This window comes from Aptenodytes forsteri, unplaced genomic scaffold, assembly GCF_000699145.1.
Source record: "Aptenodytes forsteri isolate BGI_AS27 unplaced genomic scaffold, ASM69914v1 Scaffold284, whole genome shotgun sequence".
In the NCBI taxonomy this organism is placed as follows: domain Eukaryota; kingdom Metazoa; phylum Chordata; class Aves; order Sphenisciformes; family Spheniscidae; genus Aptenodytes; species Aptenodytes forsteri.
In genome coordinates, this window is record NW_008794445.1 from 1,990,322 (window position 1) to 2,010,692 (window position 20,371).

At 48.2% G+C, this 20,371-nt stretch overlaps 1 protein-coding gene across 1 annotated transcript; it reads right to left on the bottom strand.

The window, feature by feature from the left end:
* Positions 1–216: 216 nt before the first annotated feature.
* On the bottom strand, positions 217–17,883 carry CSNK1E (casein kinase 1 epsilon). Its single transcript, XM_009289977.2, has 10 exons — positions 17,795–17,883; positions 11,712–11,822; positions 11,401–11,549; positions 10,448–10,676; positions 3,783–3,953; positions 2,213–2,361; positions 1,503–1,695; positions 1,260–1,399; positions 822–887; positions 217–275 (listed from the first exon to the last, which is right to left on the bottom strand). The coding sequence occupies exons 1-9, from the start codon at positions 17,868–17,870 to the stop codon at positions 855–857; spliced, it is 1,251 nt and encodes a 416-aa protein (XP_009288252.1). The 5' UTR covers positions 17,871–17,883; the 3' UTR covers positions 217–275; positions 822–854.
* Between the last annotated feature and the right edge of the window lie 2,488 nt (positions 17,884–20,371).

Sequence of the window (20,371 nt, forward strand, 5' to 3'; positions counted from 1 at the left end):
GACCAGGGGTCGGGTGGGGGTGGGGCTGGGGGGGCAGCGGAGGTGTTCCCGCACGGCTCCCGCGTTGTCAGCTTCTCGGAGGTGCTCACGCTGGGGAACGCAGGCAGCCCTCTCGGAAACGGCTCACACCAGCGCAGGGGCACAGCTCGACTCCTCGTCGTTGGCAAAAAGAAATTCTGTCGGGGTTTTTTTTTTTTTGTTGTTTTTTGTCTTTTTAGTTTTTTGTTTGTTTTTTTGCGTTTTTTGTTTTTTAAAAGAAAAATACAGTGAAGACACTAGAAAGAGAGGGGAAAAAAAAGAAAAAAGAGAAAAAGGGAATAGGACATTAGGAGAAAAGGCTCTTCCCAGCACTTCAAATGCCAACTGGAGTGTAACAAATCAAATCAGCCCTTTCTTCTACACTCCTGCCACCCCTCAGAGTTACCTTGTCCAGCTACTGTTGTTTCCTCTACAAGAGGCACTCGCTAGTTATGCAAAGTCTCGCACACTTGATTACGTGCTCAGCACTCTCCTCCCCAACACTATCACACTGCCAGAAAAGCATTCATTAGGAACTAACAAAATGGCTCCCTGGCCCAGCACCTTCTTCACCCTCCCTACCCTCCTGGAGAAGTGGAAGCTACCTTCACACCCAAGATAATCCATCCCCCAAGGTTTTGGCAGCCAACCTTACTCTTCCCTCTGAAGTGAAAAACCATCTCAAAGTAAGGCAAAGGGAAAGGAAATGTACCAATCCCCCACAGCAACATCAAAGCCTTAACCTAATCCCTAATGCCAGCAATTCCCTCCTTGGGGGATCCCAGGCATGAGGACAGGCTCACCTAAGCAAACACTGGTCCAGTGGCAATTGCTCCTCACTTCCCAAGGTGATCAAATGGCACACTTGTCTACAAGAGAAAAAGAAGAATAGGTAAGGGATGGAGAGGAAGGACACCAAAACAGAGAGGCTGCGCGTTTCTTTCAGGATATCCTCCCTCCCAAGAGTTTACTGTTCCACTTCTCCAAACCACTGCGGTCTGGAAGACAACCGGATGAAGGCTTACTCAGAGCAAAGCAGAGCTAAGAGACGGTACTGAGCATGGCCTCCAGAAAACATGTAACTGAAGAGCCAAGGTGTAACCTGGTACCACTCCCCTTGCCACACTGTAGAAGCTTCAGGCACATGTCAGCTCCAGCAGATCAGGTAAAAACTGCTGTGGGGCCCTTAGTCCTTCTGGGACATGCAGGCCAAGGCCACAAACATCGCGGCAGGGACTCACCTGTGATGCTGAAATCCGTGACACTTCTTGCCGCCCTGTGAGGTCAGATGAGGAGACGTTGGCAGGAGCTCCTCGGTGTAACCTCATGCTGACCTTCCGCTCCCTGTCCACTCTTGAGATTGCTCTGGGGGACGTGTTTCCTGTCGGTGCAGAGAAACGCAAGACAAGAACATCAGTCAATCATTTCTGTTTCCAGCCAGTAACAGGGGTGGCACCCTCCCCCAGCTCTCCCACCCCACTCACCGGACTGTTGGATTCGGGAGGTGGGGGTGGAGGCCATGGGCTCAGTGACATTGCGAAGACGGTTGGCAGTGGCTCCAGCAGGCGGGCCAGGGGGCAGCGCTCGCGTGGCTGACCCCCGGAGTTGCCCCATCCTCTCTTCTCGCTCATGCTCTCGCCGCTCCCGATCCATATCCTCAGGGTTCCGGGCTGCTCCCTGAGGAGGACAGAAACCCCCACGCCGCGCACGGCTGTCAGGCAGGAGAGACAGCAGCAGCACCGGACAGAAAACACACACGTGCTCCATCACACCAAGAAAGCAGAGCTCCATCCCCAAAACACATTCTCCCCCCACCATCTTCCACTCCACCCAGAGAGGGCCTCCTTCCCAGTTTCTTCATGGAAGAGAATAAAGCATATGGTACTACAGCTGCTATTGCAATCCACGTCTTTGTCCCACCTCCAAATATAGTTCTCGCCTGAAAAATTATCTCTACCTACCTATAGATCTATTGACACACATGCTCTATCAGACACACTCACTAATACAACAGTAGCTATACCCCCCAGTTTGCACCACCAAACAACTCTGCCTCTTCACTCTACCTGTTCCCCTTTCTCAAATTGCTCACCAGGGGTAAGTACAAATGACAGGCAGTTTCCAACTTTCCTCCCCCATCTCCATGATACAAATCAACCTCTGCCCCTCCAGCCCTCTCCCCACACACACTCACAAATTTAAGCATGTTCCAGTCAAAGACGTAGTCGTAGGAGAAGCCTTGGCGGTGGAAGAGGTTGCGGAAGAGCTGCCGCAGGTACGAGTAGTCAGGTTTGTCGTCAAACCTCAGTGAGCGGCAGAAGTTGAGGTATGTCGAGAACTCAGCTAGGGGGAGCAGAAAACAGTTGGTTGTTGAACACCATCCAACCCCCCTGGTCCCACCACGGAGCCACCACAGCCTTTCAGCAGCAGTGTGCTGGACCAGGACAGCACAAACACAGAGTTGTGTAACAAAAACAGAGCCTGCCAGTTACAGTGCAGAATAGGTGGAGGTGAGCTTTGGGAAGCTCAGCTCAGACCAGAGGTCCTCCTAGTTCAGTAGCCTGTCTTAAGCAGTGGTCAAAAGTAGACAGCTACAGAGGTGAGAGACCGGGGCAAGCACGTCTGACACTTTCATTGACATTAGCCCAGCTTCTACCTACTTTCAGCTCAGGGAACTTCCTGATCTGGATGTGGTTTCCAAATTTAGCAACCCTCAGTGGATCTTTCTTCCGTATAGTTGTCCAATTTCTCCTTGAACTCCTGTAAGCTTTAAGTATCCACAACATCTTCTGGGAAGTTCTACAGGTCTACTACTGGCTCTGTGAAGAACCACATTGTTTTGTTTTGAAGCTAGCAGGAACCAGCTTTGTTCCTCTTCCAATGCAGTAACTGGGGCCACCAAATAATCAGCTCTCATCCAAACTTCTGGAGGCACAGCGGGCGTGTAGACTTGCATCATCTCCCCAGTGACCTCTTTTCCAAGTTCCAGCGAACTCATTGCTTGTACAGAAATCACTTTGCCTCTGATCACCCTTTTGGCCCTTTCCTGGACCTTTTTCCAGTTCTACTGCATCCCTTCTGAAATAGTGGGATGGACCAGAGCTGCACAGTGCATGCGAGGTGTGAGTGGGCCATGGGTTTATGCACACTGTTTGGGCTTCTATTCTTTCCTAGTAATTCCAAACACCTGATCCACTTTCCTCAGTAGCCACTAAGCACAAAGTCAATGCTTTCACAGAACCGTCTATTGTAACTGCAACAGCTCAGTGGTGAGTGGCACTGGTCAGCTCAGAGCCTACTATTCTGCATATGACATGAGGATCAAGCCTTCTCTCTCCTCTCACATATGTAACTCCACGTTTACGTACAAAGAACTGCATTTGCCACTTCATTGCCTGGTTATTTCTGGGGTTCATCACAGCTGGCCCTCATTCTCATTACCCAGTCAAAACTCAGGATCATCAGCACACCTCACCTCACTGCTCACCCCCCTTCCAGACTGTTTCTGAGGTACTAAAGATCGCTCTCAGCACTCTCTTGCCCTTAGTAACACAAGGCTTGACCCTCCACAAAAACATGTTTCCCACTTCTGAACCAGAACGGTATCACGACCAGTTTCTTATCCTTCTCATCACCGGTGTCAGCAGCACATCCTGGTCTGGGGGTACTGGACATCACCCTTCAGGACTCAAGACTCCGTGGAGTTTCAGCAGGAGAGCAAGCCATGCATCAGACAAGACAGCCATCAAGATCAGAGCACTTACAAGGGTACCCTTTGCAGAGCACCTCAATGGGCGTTGACATCTTTTTCTCGCTGATCCTCTCGTACTTTTGGCGCTTGGTGGCAGCCTTGAGGCCCTGCCAGGGCAGCGAGCCCAGGTTGAAATACATGAGCACGTAGCCCAGGCTCTCCAGGTCATCACGGCGACTTTGTTCTGTGAGAAGAAGTTACAAAGGGGCAAGGAGTGAGCAGCAACCAATCACACGGCTTTGGAGGTGAACATGGAGCAAAAGAAACAACCCCTCTCTCTTCTTTGGTAGATTTCTATGGATAGACAAACTTGTAGAAGACATTCCAGTACAAATTCCTGTGGGGATGTTCATACTGCAAGAGTTAAAAGTGCTCCTCTCCCCATATAGCCCAACCCACTTCATAAATGAATAATTACTCTGACTACCTCCTCATTTAGACAAGCCTTAATTCACACAAGAATTCAACAGCTCAAGAAGTGCTGCAGCAACACTGCCTCTTTGCTCTTCCCAGTCCCAGAGAAAGGGCACCTACACTTCTCCACCCAGAATGATATTTCACCCTGGTCATTAGTCATGACGGAGGTAGTCACGGAAAGACAAAGCTAACAGAGGTTAAGCCCAACACAACCCTTTCAAACACATCTTCTAATTAACCTGCTGATACTCTTTACACAGGGCAGAAACAAGGAACTTAGCGACCCCTTCTTGTGGTAGACGACTTTGTTGATAGTTTAGAGAAGCCTAATACGTAATACTGTACAATGATCTTTCTGGGTTGGCAGCATTTTTCAAGCTGTGGAGGAAAGAGGCATGAATACAGAGGTATACTTTGAACAAGAGGTCCCCCTCCAAATGGGGAATGACCGTGTAACTGGCATCACTACCAACTCTACTCAGAGCAAGGGTTGCCCTTAATATGCCATTGTAAGGGCCCACCTTTAGATGTGTATTTATGAAACAAAAAAATTGTTTCCCAAACAAAAACATTCCACATTGGAACTTGTTCTCTGGCATGGCCAAGCCATTTTAAGTTTCAAGTTAGCTCAAGATGGAGTTGATGCAGAATCTCAGCAACTGAAAAATGTTGACTGGTTAACTTGTGAAACTCCACCCAGCTCCTCCAACATGCTTACAAATGCATCTATAAATTTTGCCAAGAAGCTCTTGCCCTTGTTCCCCTCCCAAATAAAATAAAACAAACACTTTCTCTAAAGTACTTTACATCTTGAGGAGAACAACAACTTACACAGATAACAGACAGGCAAAATATGGCTTGAGGGAGGGCACAGGGGTAGAGAAAAGACTAACAAGATTCATCTATTAGGTTAATTTACTACTACAGCACATTTTGCTGGATTCAGTGCCATGTCCTGGAAGATGCTGCAGATTATGTATTGGTCTGTGGGTTAATTCTCAGTATCAGTTACATGCTACCACCTGCCCCATTCAAAGGCCAGTAGATTATTACAGCTACCCCTTACTCTGCCAGCTGAACTGAACCCTGACAAAGAAGTAGCTGTAGCAGGTCATAGATCTAGATGTCCAGATGTACTGACACAAGCTGTGAGTCACCATGGGCCTTTCTTCCTCCTGCATCTCTCTCATAACCTCCTAGTGTTTTTAAGAACTAGGGGGCTTGGCAAGTTAATATTAGGGGGAAAAACCCCCACTGTGGTCGCAGAAGAAAAGGAGGGTCTCATCACTCCGTAACTGAGGAGAGCCTTTGGGTCAAAGCACATAAAATGCCATAAAAACACCACATTCCAAGACAGGAGTAGAGGAGAAAGCAGCCCTGCAGATCCCCAAAGTGTCTTACTTTGAGCATGCAGAAATAACAGCATTTTTTGACCTCACTAACTTACTGCCTCAAGTTGCCCACTTTAAAGGGACTAATACTTCCTAATCTCATCAGGCTGCTGCCAAAGATAACTACATGACTGGCTGGGAGATGCTTAGATGCTATGGAGGCAGAAGGGAAAAGAAACCCACAGTTTTGCATTTGGCCTAAGGTTGGGATACATGTACTCTGAGAGGGCCACGATTACACACCATGCATATCAAATAAATAAAACTAAACAATATTTGATAATAACCTACATCCTGAGAGAGGAGGCGTATGGAAATGGAGTCAGAATGCACATCCAGGGCCTGAAAGCACAGGAGACAAGGGTAACCTCAATCCTGCAATTTGCCAGCCCTTGACTTATCCATGCTGTAGCTTTAAAGCCTGTAACTGTGGGTTCCCTGTCTAGAGTGTGGTGGTGCCCCTCAGAGGAGTAGGGAAAGGCAGGGCAGGAACCAGAGAAACCTACTGAACAAGCAAATCAGCCTTTTAGGAATAAATCGTGATCTTGCCTCCAAAATCTTGCTTGAACTCCACACTGCTTAGGGCAGGCTGGACCACACACCTCCACTTGCATGGAGCACAGCAGCTTTAAGCACAGGCACCAACCCCATCCAGAACAGGAGATGTCCTGCGAACGTATGCCTAGGTACAGTCCTAGTGATTTGGGGAACTAGAGACTTGAGGTTAGGAAGCCTGAAGTCAGTGGGGGATGCTACAAGCCCTTACTGGAGGCAACGAAAGGGGTTACAAAACCAAACTGGGCAGCTCACTAGTATCCATTACATGCATGCAAACACGTCTTAACTGTGCCTTAACACAGCAATATGATCAAGGAAAAACAACTGCAAGCACAACACCTAATTATTAAAATGCTGAATGATAATGTCTGATTGCGTTGCATCCTCGATGTCCAATGTCTCAGGTACATGTGGTCATTGTAGCCCACTGAAACAATTTCAGTGAGATTCAAATCTATGACGAGCCCGAAGCACCACTATGATGGGTCACAGTTGTCAAGATACCTCAAAACATCGTAGCTGTCTTTCACCTGTAACCCTAACTACAAGATCCTGAATTAAAACCTTGGATGATGGTGAAGAACAACAGTTCCTACATCCCATTTCTTTGTTTCATCTTCAGTTACTATTACACATCTCCAAATTTTTTTAAGTTGTTTTTTTTTTTTTGCCTAGCCTCATATACCAACATCTTCAGGATACTAGATAACATTAGACAGCAAAAGTGGAGTAATTAGAGTTAGGGGGGAAAAAAAAGTTCACCTCTACACACCAAAGAAACATTATTTAATATCACTATGTTCCACCTTTAGAAGCTTGACAATCATTGACTAACTCTCACAGCATCCCTGGGACACAGGGGGAAAAAAAAAAAAAAAAAAAAAACAACCACCTTACTTTACAGTTTGAAAAGAGAAAGAGAAAGAGAAACACAAATGACGTGAATGCACGCACAGAGCAAGTCAGTCCAGAAGTAGGATTACAGTCATGACCTGTGACACCACATCACACTTCCTCCCTCCATTTCATTTCAGCTTCTCAGCTCTCCTACAATACATGGGGGACTGCTACTTTAATAAGACACTCATCCTTTCCTCCCTCACTCACAAACCCCCTTCCAATAGAAAACACGAGGTCGCCTTCCCACGCAACCCAGCATCACCTCTCAAACCCAACCCACTCTGCAAGCAATCTCCTGCCAGTTCCCTCCCACTCCCAGGGAGGTTCCCAGCCAGCCCACACCCTCACTCCCTTCCCAAAGCAGGGTCCTCAGAAGGAGCTGAGTCAGGGGTGAGTAGCAGGACAGAGAGTTACCTGCAGAAGACATGCTTGGGCAAAGACGGGAGATTGAGGACTGGTTGCCTTGGACATAAGGTTCATGACAATACTTGTTTCTTTGCAGCCTAAAGTGCCTCCTGGTCCCCCAGGACAATGCTTCCCTCCACCCCGATCCTATCCAAAGTGATGCTGTTCCCATGCAGGACTCCCTAGAAATCAGCTGTCTTCACTGGAGCCAGCCCAGCTGCAAGCAGTCTTAACCAAGCAATGTTTTCCCGACTACATACTTGGATCTGATTTTGCACATGCTGGGACTACACTTCCCCTTTCTCTCCCCACTGCATGGCAACAGCCTTTAAAACCACACAAAAATCTGGAACAGGTGACAAAGGGCAGGATGAGCAGAAGAACTTTTATGATCTGCACAGCCCATGCTGATGCCACCTAGGACACACGTTTGGGAAGGAACTGCCCCCCGCCCCCAGCCTCCTGTTATCCAGACAGAGCCCACCAGGCTTCTTCCAAGACTGTCTCTTGGGCACCCCTGGGCATCTATTTCAGACTTTACAAGCTCCAGAGGGTGCAAGGGACTCTCATCCCCAGAGCATGTGAAAATTGACTGGAATGCGTGAACCAAAGCCTGCACAGTCCAATGACTCCCCCAACAGCAAGTCTCCAGCTGTGGAAACCCTCCCCAATCTCGCCTCCTACTTTTTCACCCGGTCACTGGGAAAAGAATGCGTTTCCTCCAGACATCGGAATGCCCAACCCTTAGCTTGCACATTCAAATAAAGGCATTTATTCATTTGCTATTCCCGTCACACGAATACCCCAGCACCTGGTTCCTTCCCTCTCCCTAAACTGCATTAATGTAACATTAAGACAGAGAATTTAGTCCCTGAAAAGTCAAAAAATTCAGAGCGACAGTTCCCATGGCAATGCTGCTAACTCACAAACATGTCTGTCATACACCCTGTGGCAAGGTCTTGAGAAACAGGAACTCCAGCTGCAACCCTGACACCTCCATCCCCTTTCCTCCGGGCAAGTCATGTAACCTTTATGCCATTCAGGTGAACTATCTGCAACGTGGAGATAATACACCCGAGACCTGTTGCACAGAGTAACTCACACCCAGACTTCCCCGAAGCAAAGGGCATGAAGAGAGCGATGGTTGTGCTCAGACCGATGGCATATGCAATTTGCCCTTGGATTAGCATTCAGACATTGCTTGTTCATCCTGATACGCAAGCCAAGCACCAGTAGTAAAAGGCTAAGTTGGGGTGGGATGAATAACAAAGCCCTTCCAAAAAAAACCACCAAAACAAAACAAAAAAAAAAAAACCACCAACCCCACAACCAGACATTTACCCTCTCGTGATCAGTTCAGACAGAGCAGGCACACAAAAGAATCGACAGACATAGTAGTGAGAATTATTTTGTGCATGTCTCCGTGTGGCAGTTACCATGGCTGTGGAAATCTTGACTGAGAATTCAATGGAGAGTCAGTTATATATAAGCAGGTCAAGCCAAAATACAGAAGACCAACTCGGAAAGCTCTACGAGAACTATTTTTACTACGTGGAAGAGGTCAGGAGATCACAGCCCACTCTCAACACACAACACTCCCCATTTCGATATAAATAAAGCATTTTCAGTCTACCATTATACAGTATTAACCAAGGAAGACAATGGGAAACTGCTTTATTTTCTGCAGGTCAAGTCTTGACTCCAGATTTCTGAGACACCATCTGCAAGAGGGGAGAATGGGAAGCTTTCCCTAGGAAGAATGAGGACATGAAATCCTGTTGAAGCTGTTAGTTTAAAAGGTTTGAGTTCCTTGCTCTGATTTTCAAATTCCCAGCTTATACATTTCAGAATAAGGTCTCCCAGATAAAAACTGAGCTGCGAGCACAGGAGCTACTTTCCTGGGTCCGCAGGCAGGGCAGCTTCAGTGTTTCTGCTCTTCGGATTTGCCAACCAGTAGCAGAACTGAGTCAGCCTGCTCAGAACAGACCCTACAGTAAATAAGAAACTCTCACACTGTGGACTAAGTTTAGCCCAAGCAGGGGAAAAAGGTCACACACCAGAGAGAAGTATCTGGTCAGGGAACGGAAGAGAAAACTGCAAGGTTTTCACCTCTGTTCCTCACAGAAACCAGGTGTTATGCATCAGGGGCTCATTCCCAGGACAAGAGTTTGGGTGACTTCAGGAGGTTTAAGTACGGAGGGTACTAACCTGTACAAGGCTTTTACAAAACCTGGGATGATGGCCATCACCAGTGTAAGACCTGGCTGAACTCTCAGCACTCTTTCCCCGCCTAGTTTTATCCCCACAGTACTAGCCATAGACACTAAGGGCAGAGCTCTACCTCCCTAAAGCTGCCTCAGTCTCTCTCAGTGGTGAACAGGGCAGTGTGGTTCACAGACACACACTTATTTTGAAGGCCCGTGACAGCCAATCCTCAATCACAAAACCTGGATGTCCAGGCAGCAGGAAGCCTCCCCTCATTTCAGCTTCTTGTATGTTTCCAGCACACGGCTGTCCCCGTCCTCAATGGTGGGTAACAGGAGTATCACCATATTGCAGTGGGCCTGTATCCTCCAGCTCTGACAGCTACAGAATAATCACTGATGAAGGCACTCAGGAGTCAACAAGAGAGGTTTCAATTGCACGTATCCCCAAAGGCTCAGTGCCTGCAAACATCTCCTTTACATATCTAATCAGCCTGCAAAAATTGTGCAAGGCAGAGTTAGTAGCAGTAAAGTCAGGGAGGTCACAGCCTTGCTGCTGAAATAGGGCCCCACTGTAACAGGGCCCCACTGTATTAAGCAGCACACAAACACATACCAGTAGACAATTCAGGAGCTCACAGTGCCGCAAAAGGCAGGGAGGTAACACAGGCGTAACAGCAAAGCTATTACGCACCATCTCAACACAGGTCAGCAGCGGAACCAGGCACAGAACCCAACCCCCTCCTTCTGGGGACACACTACGTCCCCTGGAAAGTCCCACCAAGGGGCAACAGCAGGCTCACCGATTCCCAGGTGGGTGTTGATAGAGGCATAACGGGCTGTGCCAGTCAGATTCTTGTTTTCCCGGTAAGGGATGTGCTGGTGGGTCCGGGCATCTCGGTACTTCTTGGCCAAACCAAAATCAATGATGTATACTAGGTTGCCTTTTTTGCCGAGGCCCATAAGGAAGTTGTCTGGCTTCACATCCCGGTGGATGAAGTTCTTGGAATGAATGTACTCAATACGGCTGATCTGGAGGGGGGGAATAAATAAATAAATAGTGAGACAAGCGAGAAGGTAACTTATACCATAACTGCATCTGTTTAAAAAAAAAAAAGTACCCTGTCCAGGACACTGGCCTGTCAAAGCAGGGAAAGGGACATTTTGCAGAGAGTATCAGAGATGACAGCCAGGGAAAAATACACCCTCTGGAGGCAGAAGGATCTGGAGACGAAGAATGGAGATGGAATTCAACCCTGTACCCCAGCCCAGTCCTCCATCTGGGAAGGTCACCATTAGCACCACAAGGAAGGATGGGAAGCAAGTTTGTATGGACTAAAACTTTGAGCATCAGCATTGACACAAGTCAACTTTCAAACTTAGCCAGGCTGGGAAAGGAGCCTTAAGAGTCTTAAACCCAGGGCACAAGCAGTTGAGTCAAGATAGGTATCGATGCCAGTCGTTCATCACACAGGCAAAAGCATCTATGCACGCAACGCTAATACAGGGTGAGCAGCAGGGGAAAGAAGGAGGGATGGAGATCAAGAAAAGCCAGCAGTGCCTAGGTTCCAGGCCCCCAGCTTCATCAAGAAATAGAAACCTGGCAGCCACTTGCTGCTAAATGAAAAAAGCCTGGGATATAGCAGTTCTTGAGCAGAGGGGATGGAAGGGGGGAGGGGGGAAAAAAAAAAAAAAAAGAGAAAAAAAAAAGGCATAGAAAAGGAGAGCAGGCACAAATGCTTCAGAGGAAACTCACCATCTGGTCTGCCAGGAGCAGAACTGTCTTGAGACTAAATTTGCGGGAACAGAAGTTGAAGAGATCTTCCAGGCTGGGCCCCAAGAGCTCCATCACCATCACATTATAGTCCCCCTCTGCTCCACACCACTTAATGGAGGGGATACCCACTGGGGAAAGAGAAAGATTAAGCCCACAGAACAGAGGAAAACTGCTGCATCCCCTGCTGAGAAGATCATATGTAACACCAAATCATTTCCTTTCTCAGGCCCTCCAGAATAATTTCCTTCTTCAACCACTCCCCCCGCCCCATCCTTTCTTCCCCATCTCACCTCCTCCCTGCATCATCTTGTAGAACTTGCTTTCAATGTGGAGCTGGGGATGTTTGGTTTTGACACATTCCAGTTTGATGGCCACCTCTTCACCAGTCGCAATATTGGCTCCTGCATAGAAATGAGGGTGAAATGAAGATTGTGCAAGCTTCCACTGAAGCTAAACACTTTTAACAAGGCCTGTACAGATGCCAAAACCTTAAGATTTGCCCTGAAATTTATTCTCTGTGACAGAAATGAGATTTGGCCACTTCAACTTCATACAGAGTTTCCAGCACTGCCATTTGCAAAGGCAAGCCCAGAGGAAGGCACATGAATAGGAAACCAGCTCTGATCCTGCAGCCAGGCTAGAACAGCCCCACAATGTGTTAACTGCCTTGTTATCTCAAAAAGTGCCAGACTTTGGGAGGTCAACAGTACCTAAACTGAGTGGAAGTTTTAGCTGTCCCTGATCATATACCTAGCCCTGAACCCAAGCCAGCCCCCCAGGTAGTGATATGGAGTACCTCTTCCCAAGCAAAATTACTGGTTACCTCAGGTACATCATTTCAACAGAGCCAATTAGTTCAGGAGGAGACATTGCTAACATTCCCAGCTACCTCTGGTTTATCCACAGCCCTGACCTGCTCAATACAGACAATTCCCAATCTCCAGCTTCTCCCTCTCCTGAGGGCTTTAACAATACCTTTATCTTTTGCCAACACAGAAACATTTGCTATATCCTAAATTAGAAGCGTGAAGAAATAAACTGTATCCAGTACAGAATTAAACTACTCAGATGCCTTTGTTGAAGGTATCGCTAGATAGCTTGCGATGACACAAAACTACCACCCCAACACGCTTCTTTCTGAAAAGAACTGAGCTGCCAGCCACGAAAACCAGCACTCTGGTCCCAAAGTGCACTGTCAAAGGAAGAACAGGCTGGTCTTTCTCTCGTACTAGCTGAGAGGATTCCAGATGTTTCACATCATCCTAAAATGGAAAGAATGAAGATCTGTACACAGGTCACGGGAATGACACTCAAGACTTGCTTCTCTCTCCCCCCCTCCCATGCCTGCCTCACACACAGACAAGCTCTTCCTCGTATCCGGAACTATTAAAAGTTGCACTCAAACACAAATCAGAGAGCGGCTCTGATCATGAGCAGCTTATGAACACTGTCATAAAATAAACTACTCCAGAACGTGCATGCCAAACATGAGCAGGAGTCAAAGGCGATGTTTTGTAGATATCCCATAGCTAGTTTTGGTGGGTCTGGCTAATTTGTGCCTCCTGATCCCTGTGATAAGGCTTTCAGAGTCCACAAGGACAGCTGCAGATAGCTCTCTCCATCCATCGTCTTTCACACACCGTCTCCAGAGCCAGGAACCAAAGAGAAAAAGGAAATGTTCACACAACTGGATCCCATCTTCCCCTGGATCCTAAGGAGATCCATCTCCTATTGAAGAGTTCTGACTTGTACACAAAGTTAGCCAAGAGCTGCCTGCTAGCAAAACGACGTCATCTAGATACTACAGCGTCAGGTCGAGACAGACAAGCTGCTAGGAATTTGTAAGAGAGGAACAAAAACGATCAGGCCTAGAGGGATTGATTTACTAAGAAAGATTAAAAGAGCTAAATATGTAACATAGACAAGAGATACAACTAAGAAGGGTGGGGAGGAAGAATGGGACATGACAACAGTCTGCAAATATTTGAAGGCTGTAAACACTAAGGAGGGAGAGGAATTATTTAGGGTGCTCTGAGGGAGGGGAAGGAGGAGCAATGGGATTAATTTAATAAGGGTTTTTAGTCAAGAGCCAGGAAAAGGAAAAGAGAAAAAGCCATCCTGAGAGCTAAAGCTATTTGTCCAATGGTTACTTTTGGAAAGATGCTGACATTTTCCACTTAAAAACTGCTGGGCAGCAAAGCAAGTCTGTACATTCCCTTCACTCCACCACAGGACCCTTCTTACAAGCATCAGGAGTGCAAGGAGGAAAAGAGCAGGAAAAGGGGCTCAGATCACAGTAAGAACATGGCCCTGGACTAGTATCTACCTTTTATACTAGTGTTCAATCACTGGCCCTCATTCAGTATGGAAACACCCAGGACATCCAAATAGATAAGACTGCTTCCTTCCCTTCTCTCTTTCCCCTGCCTTTGTGAAGACTTTCCTCCAAATGCTCTGCAGCAGCTCCCTTGTCCGTTCCCTGGGGGGAATTTTTCCCTCTCCTAGTCCATCTGCTGACACACAAGCAATGATAAGTCTTGCTGACTTTTGGCAGCAGTAGCATTAGCATTTCGAATGAACCCTACTCCCCGAAGTTGAGCAGTGGAAAGAAGAATGAGTTCTCATCTCCACATTACCCTGTGTGTTTAGGAAGATGACTATGCATCCACCTACTAGGCTGTCTGCAGGTGGGGAGTGTTATCTGTGAGCATGTAAAGCAGGAAAAGGGAAAGGAGGGGTAAGCATCAAGAAAACTTAAGATTCTGCAAAATGTGAATATGCCATTCAAATGATCAACATGGCCTTCAGCCCCACACTCTCCATAGGCCAAACACAGGTGTTAGTCTTTTAGAAAAAGAAGAAACAACCCTGTGGCCTGGAACAGCAAAAGTAGGACCAACTGGACCTAATGAGGAGCTATTCTTTGCTGAGGGGGTCACCGACTGAATAATTTAGGCTCACCCCCTCCCCAAACCCCCATGTCTTCACATTGCTCCCTCTACCATTTTTTGGCTAGAGATCTATACCCAGACTGAGACAACCACAAGCGAGGAGGGAATTCAAGGGCAGGAGTCTCTCTGATCCTTTGTTCCATGCTTTAACCACCATATTTTTTAAAGATAAAAGTACAAAAGCAACAGTTCTCCGCTCCCTCTCCAGGCTAGAAAGCACCATGTTTCAGACAAACACAGCAGAGCCCGCCTAGCTTCAGCCACTCAAGAGACGTATGTAGGATTGGGGATAATTCCTAACATCCACCCCCAGTCTCGCTCCGCTGTGGGGGCTGCACAAATTCAACTCATTCATCACAAGCTGTTTGAAATGGGGCCCCGGGGACAGAGGATGTCACTGGCTAAACAGGATCTTTTCGGAGTGAAAGCCTTGCTGCATGTCTGATACGATAAACACCGCCCTCCCTGCACATCAGGCAAGCCAACAGGCGCGTCACCCCGCTCTCCCACTGCCCGCTCCCCTCTCGCCAGCTTGGTGCGGGAAGAATGGAGGGCTGGGAACAGATGGAAGAAGTCAGATAGGACGAGAGAGAGTTAACAGGCCAGGAAACAAAGGGAAGGCACTCCCCTCCCAGCAAGGGAGGAGCCTGCCACCAGGAACTGTCCCCAGCCAGCACAGGTCCCAGCATGCTTTGTCTGCCCCACTGTCCCCAGCTCCTCTCCACTGCCAACTTCCCCTCCAGCGCATCCCAGCCCCAACGATTCCTACCACGTCCAGCAACCCTGCCCTGCCTCTTGGCCAACACCTCTGACAAAGCACCTCTCCTCCGACAGCCCAAAAGTCTCGGCAATTCCTCTGCAAACTGGGTTTTGCTCTTCTGAGTGAGCATTTTTAGAGGCAAACGAGGTAGCCAAGGCCCAGGGCAGCTGGATCTCATTTCCCACCCTGCTGAGCCAACGCTGGGGGAATCCCCCCATAGCACATCTATCCCCCAAGGTAGAGCACGGAAGCAAGGGATTGTGCTTTAAGCCCCAGCCAAGGATTAACAGGAGTCCATCCTGTGTGTGCCCATGTGGAAATTCAAGTTTCCTTCTGCCAGAAAACCCACAAGCAAATCCCGAAGAGCACAGCATGCAGCACCCATTGGTTACAGAGTGGGTGAAGGCACTAACATCCTGAGAGGGAGAAGCTGGGAACAAACCATACAGCCCATGCTCGCCTTCAGAGACAGGGCTTGTCTGTCTCTGCTCCGTCTCCACACCATTATCAGGAGAGAGAACTGCGAGGTGAATCTGGTGCAGGAGAGAAGTCCTCGTGAATGAATCCCTCTCTCTGCAGAACAGACCATGAGAGGATAGCACGAGCACAAGCGTCCTCCAGACACACCATCAGAGACTACATGCCTGATCCCTCCAGGCTGGGGAGTCACCCAGGCTCCAAGAAGTCTCGCTATCACTGCTTCAAAACATGCTGGCTTGCACCTCAATGAACATCACATGGGCTTTGATACTGCGTTCAAGTAACTTGGTTGAACTTGGCAGTTGGAGGCATCCCACTGTGCTCACCACATTAGGGCACTGGGGCTTCCTCTGCCTCTCATGTTGTTTGGTTACGGGCAAGGTGGGCACAACCCCTTCACTAGAGCCCGTGTTTTCTATGCACCCTTTGCACAGGTGGATGACCTGTTATGTGATGCAGAAGCCATTCCATTCAGCACCTCCTTTCTTTCTCCACACGCTTCCCAGATGTTTTGCAACATCCTGACAACTTCTACTGTCCTAGAGAGGGTCTGGAAGGCTTCAAGCCCTAGCATAGGTGGAAAATGCTGTGTCCAGGCTATCACCCCTCAATCCCTAGCACCTGGGAATTGAAAGCACTGTCACCCAAGACACTAACTGGCTGGAGGGCTACAGAGGAGTGACATACAGGATTAGGCTGTAATGAAGGCAGCACATGGTGGAATTGAGATCCCAGATCCCCCATTTACCATCTTTGTTTGTGCTCTGGATAAAGGTGGCAACAGAGCCTGTTACTGATGATTCCCACAGGATACTTAATCAAAGGCTGCCAACACCAATCAAGAGAGAATAATAAAGCAAGAGGGAACTGGAGATAAAAGCCAGAGGTAGAAAACAGAAGGTGATTTACAAACACAGGGAAAAGTAATCTGAACTAGAGGTATTCAACGAAAGGAACTCAGGGAGGAATGGGAAGATGTTGCAGAACCTAGAAGAGATTTCCTACAACACAGCTGACAGTGCGCTAAGGCTAATTCTGCAACCCAATACAGTGTTGGTGAAGGAGACCCAAAGCAGTCCATGCAGAGGCATCACATTACAGATCACTCAAGGGTAGCCCTTTGCTGCCCAGCACTGGAAACGCCACACCTCGAACGCTGTGTAGGCTCCAAGTTGCTCAGCAGATGGACAAGCTGGGAAAAACTGAAGAGGCAGCAAGAGTGAGGAGTGGTGGATAGACTGGGAAGCAAAATACAACTCAACTGAGCAAATTAAAAGTCAAGGACCATATGATGACCATTTCTAAGTACCCAAAGGGTGTAAACACCAAGAAGGGAGAGGGCAATCATTCTGCTGGCCTGCAGGACTACAACTAAACAGGTAGTGGTGAGAACTAGACAACAGGTAAAGCCACACCAGCTCTCATGGAGGGATCAATCAGGCTACTGGATAGTCTCGCCACTCCAGCCCCACGTGGTTTGAGCCAATAAAAACATCAGCAGGCAAAGCATCAGGAAACATATCTACACATCAGCATGCTGGCTTGGAAGAACCTCTCCCCAAGTGACCTGCCGTGGTAACAGGAAACACAGTGTCTCATGGGCTCTCTCCATTGAGCTCCCAGCTCAGGTCATTCTAGACATTAACTCTAAATCCCATTATAGATCTAACAGATCCGGGCCCCAGGACTTTAACCAGGCCTGACCTGTTTTACACCTCCTGGTCTCAGACCTCTCTCTCACAGGTGCTGGACCACCTCTTCCACTACCAATCTTCCCAAAACTTTATTCATCCTATCCTGAAGGAACAGCCGTCTCCTCCCTTTCCACCACCCACTCTTTACAGAGTTTATACCCCCACACACCCAAGCTCAAGAAGAGGAAGCAAGAGAGCTGGAGTAGGGTGTATGACAAATATGCCCTGAATAGTCCAAATCTAAATCAGTCTGATCAAACACCACCGTCTCTCCAATACCTGTGAGGCAAAGCTGACCTCATCCCACTTTCTTTGCCATCAGAGGACTGGCAGCAACTAGCAGTATTCCTTGAAGCTCTTTTTCTCTCCACCACCTCCAACCTTACATGGTGCCCACAAATATCAACAGGCAAGAAAAACAACCCCAAAACAATGACACAATTGAGAAAAACAACCTTGCAGGTGGAAGGACAGAGACTCAGACTTACCTAGGTAAATGTCTCCAAACGAACCACTGCCAATCTTTCTGCCCAGCCGGTATTTGTTCCCCACTCGAAGCTCCATGGTTCAGTCGTGCTGAGAAAAGAAGCACAGAAAGAGCAGCGTCAGAGCAGAAACAGGAAATGAATCACGTAAGGCTACAGAAGAGACCTCACCACTTCACTCAGAGGCTGGGTACAGTTTCTAATCTTGAAATACCTCACTTGCTACACAGCCTCTATCACCTCTCCTGATCTCCTGGATGTCCAGGGACAGCTGGAAACGCTGCAGGAACATGACCCTTTCAAGCGTGTTTTCCATGTTCCCATTATGGGAATGAAGGAGGATTGAATCTCTTCCCCACCATTTTGTTCAGAGACTGGGAGGGGGCAGGAAATCCCTCCTAAGAAGGTTTCAGTGGGTGATCACTTCATACTACTGTGAAGGGAGATGGTACTGCTCCTTGTAACCTACAGTACCTGGCACCAGGACAGTGGTAACCTTGTGAGACACCAGAAGGGACAGGCATAATAAACCCTATGAGAAGGAGCGCTCTCTGGCCCAGCCCTAGACAAGCACCTCAGTGGCGGTGAAGCACAAGACCCAAGGGCTGCGAGAGACAGACAGACTGCCAGAAGCAAGCGACTCCATCGCCCCTAGGCAGGGGCCAGCACAGGGGACAGGGAGGAGACATCTCACTGAACTGAACCCTGCGAGGCACGCACTGACTAGGAACGCCATTTGCTTATCTCCACGCACTTCTGCTGATGGGATCACAGCCTCCTTCGGTCTACCTGAGCCTCTCCGTCTCTGTTGCCTACCCAGATGTGCCAGCTGTTCTTAGCAGCTCGGGCCTTTCCTCATCCGTTTACCTGAGGTGATTAGCTAACCCTTTGACCTGCTATACCCCATCGACATACACAGGCTTAGCCTACTCACCTTCCACAGAAAACCAACTAGGTGGAAGGACCACAGCCACAGAGTTTGTTCGCCCTGCCAACCTCAACTTCTGCTGCAAACACCTCGGCCAAACACAGTTCCAGCAGTGCCCCTCTTAACAGCCCCTTTTCCCTCGCCCCTTCCATGGCCACCAACTTATTCTAAGAACCGCGGTTCTTCCCAAGACAGCCAACACGGCTCCTTTTAGAGGGATTTGCCACACTCCTAATTTATGCAATGCCACATTATTAGCGTACAAAATGCAGACACAGAGCCTGTTGGGGACAGGAAAGGTGAGGAATGATTCATGTTTTCACAAGTAGGTGAGAGGAACTTTCCCTTGCTGGAGCTCAGTGGGAAGGAAGCATCACTGAAGGAAAGAAAGGAGGAATGGCCTTGTGAGACACAAGCACAAAAAAAAAAATAATCCCAGCTACAGGATTCTGGGCATACTATAAACCCAGAGCTGCTTCTTCTGCCCCAGGAGATGGGATTACAGAAAGAGGAATGGACGGGCTGCAGAGACGTACAGGGAAATAATCCTATCAAGGCATCCAGGGGACATTGTGAACCCTGAAAGCAGAGCTCCAGTCACCAGAAACCACACACAAAACACTTAGAGGTGGAGTCCCCTCACCTAGTATTTACTTATGCATGTAGGTTTCTATGCGTCTAAAGTCTACAAAACCCTGTGGCTATTTCTGACTTTCTTACTACAAGGAATGTAGGCAGAGCCTTGAGAACTGAACCAGGAGGCAGGCGTACCTGGGTGAGGGCGCAGCAAACAGACATGATTTTTATCCGCTGCCTGCTGCTCTGTATAACCACATTAACATACATCTGACTTGCTTACACTCCTACTCCAATAAACGATCAAAGGTCTACGTCCTCGGGAACCCGTCATACCACCATCAGGAAGACAGCTCTCGAACCTCCTTCCTTCATGGCCGTGTTTGCCCAGGCCTGTTAACCCTGAGCGCTTCCACTCAAGTCCAACTCCCAGCCGTGACAAGTACAGCCGAGCAAGCTGCAGAGGCCAGGCAATAGGTCCCAGCAGGGTTCCCTCCACAGCAGGGCACAGCGGTTACTGCTCTGCAACACCAGTCCCAAGCCTAAATTTGGTTCCACCCTTCTGGGACAGGCAGGAGCCAGGTTAAGAAGGGTTTCTCACACAACTAGGCAGCAGCCCTTCTAGCTGATTAAGCAACAGGCTCCAAAGGGGAATCTAAAAAATGCTCTGGGGCGAGGGGGTGGAAGCGGCAAGCAGGATAATGGAGTGAAAAATCATGGTCTCGCACAGCTGTCATTTTGCCTTATGTCTCCCCCAACACACACACACAAGCGTGCTTAGAAAACCTGGGTGGAGGATAGCCAGAGAGCAACAGCCTGGATTCATGGTAAGGGGAGCAGGCAGGACACACACATCCCACCCCCCAACAACTGCTCCAGGAGTCCAAACATCTACCACATTTGCTTCTACTTCACACACGTACCCTCACCATCTACAGCTTCCGCCCTTATCATCTGATCTTCAGGTCTACTATTACAAGAAGAAGAAAGAAAATTTTGCATATAAAATTTATATTATTATATATGAAATTTATATTACTCTATATGTAGTATTTATACGTGTAAAATTTTAAAAG

Coding starts and splice junctions, on each gene's coding strand:
- CSNK1E (XM_009289977.2), bottom strand. CDS start 17,870: ATGGAGCTTCGAGTGGGGAACAAATACCGGCTGGGCAGAAAGATTGGC. Junction 11,550..11,711: donor CAAGATGATGCAGGGAGGAG/GTGAGATGGGGA, acceptor CTCTTTCCCCAG/TGGGTATCCCCTCCATTAAG. Junction 2,362..3,782: donor GCTCTGCAAAGGGTACCCTT/GTAAGTGCTCTG, acceptor TGCTCCCCCTAG/CTGAGTTCTCGACATACCTC.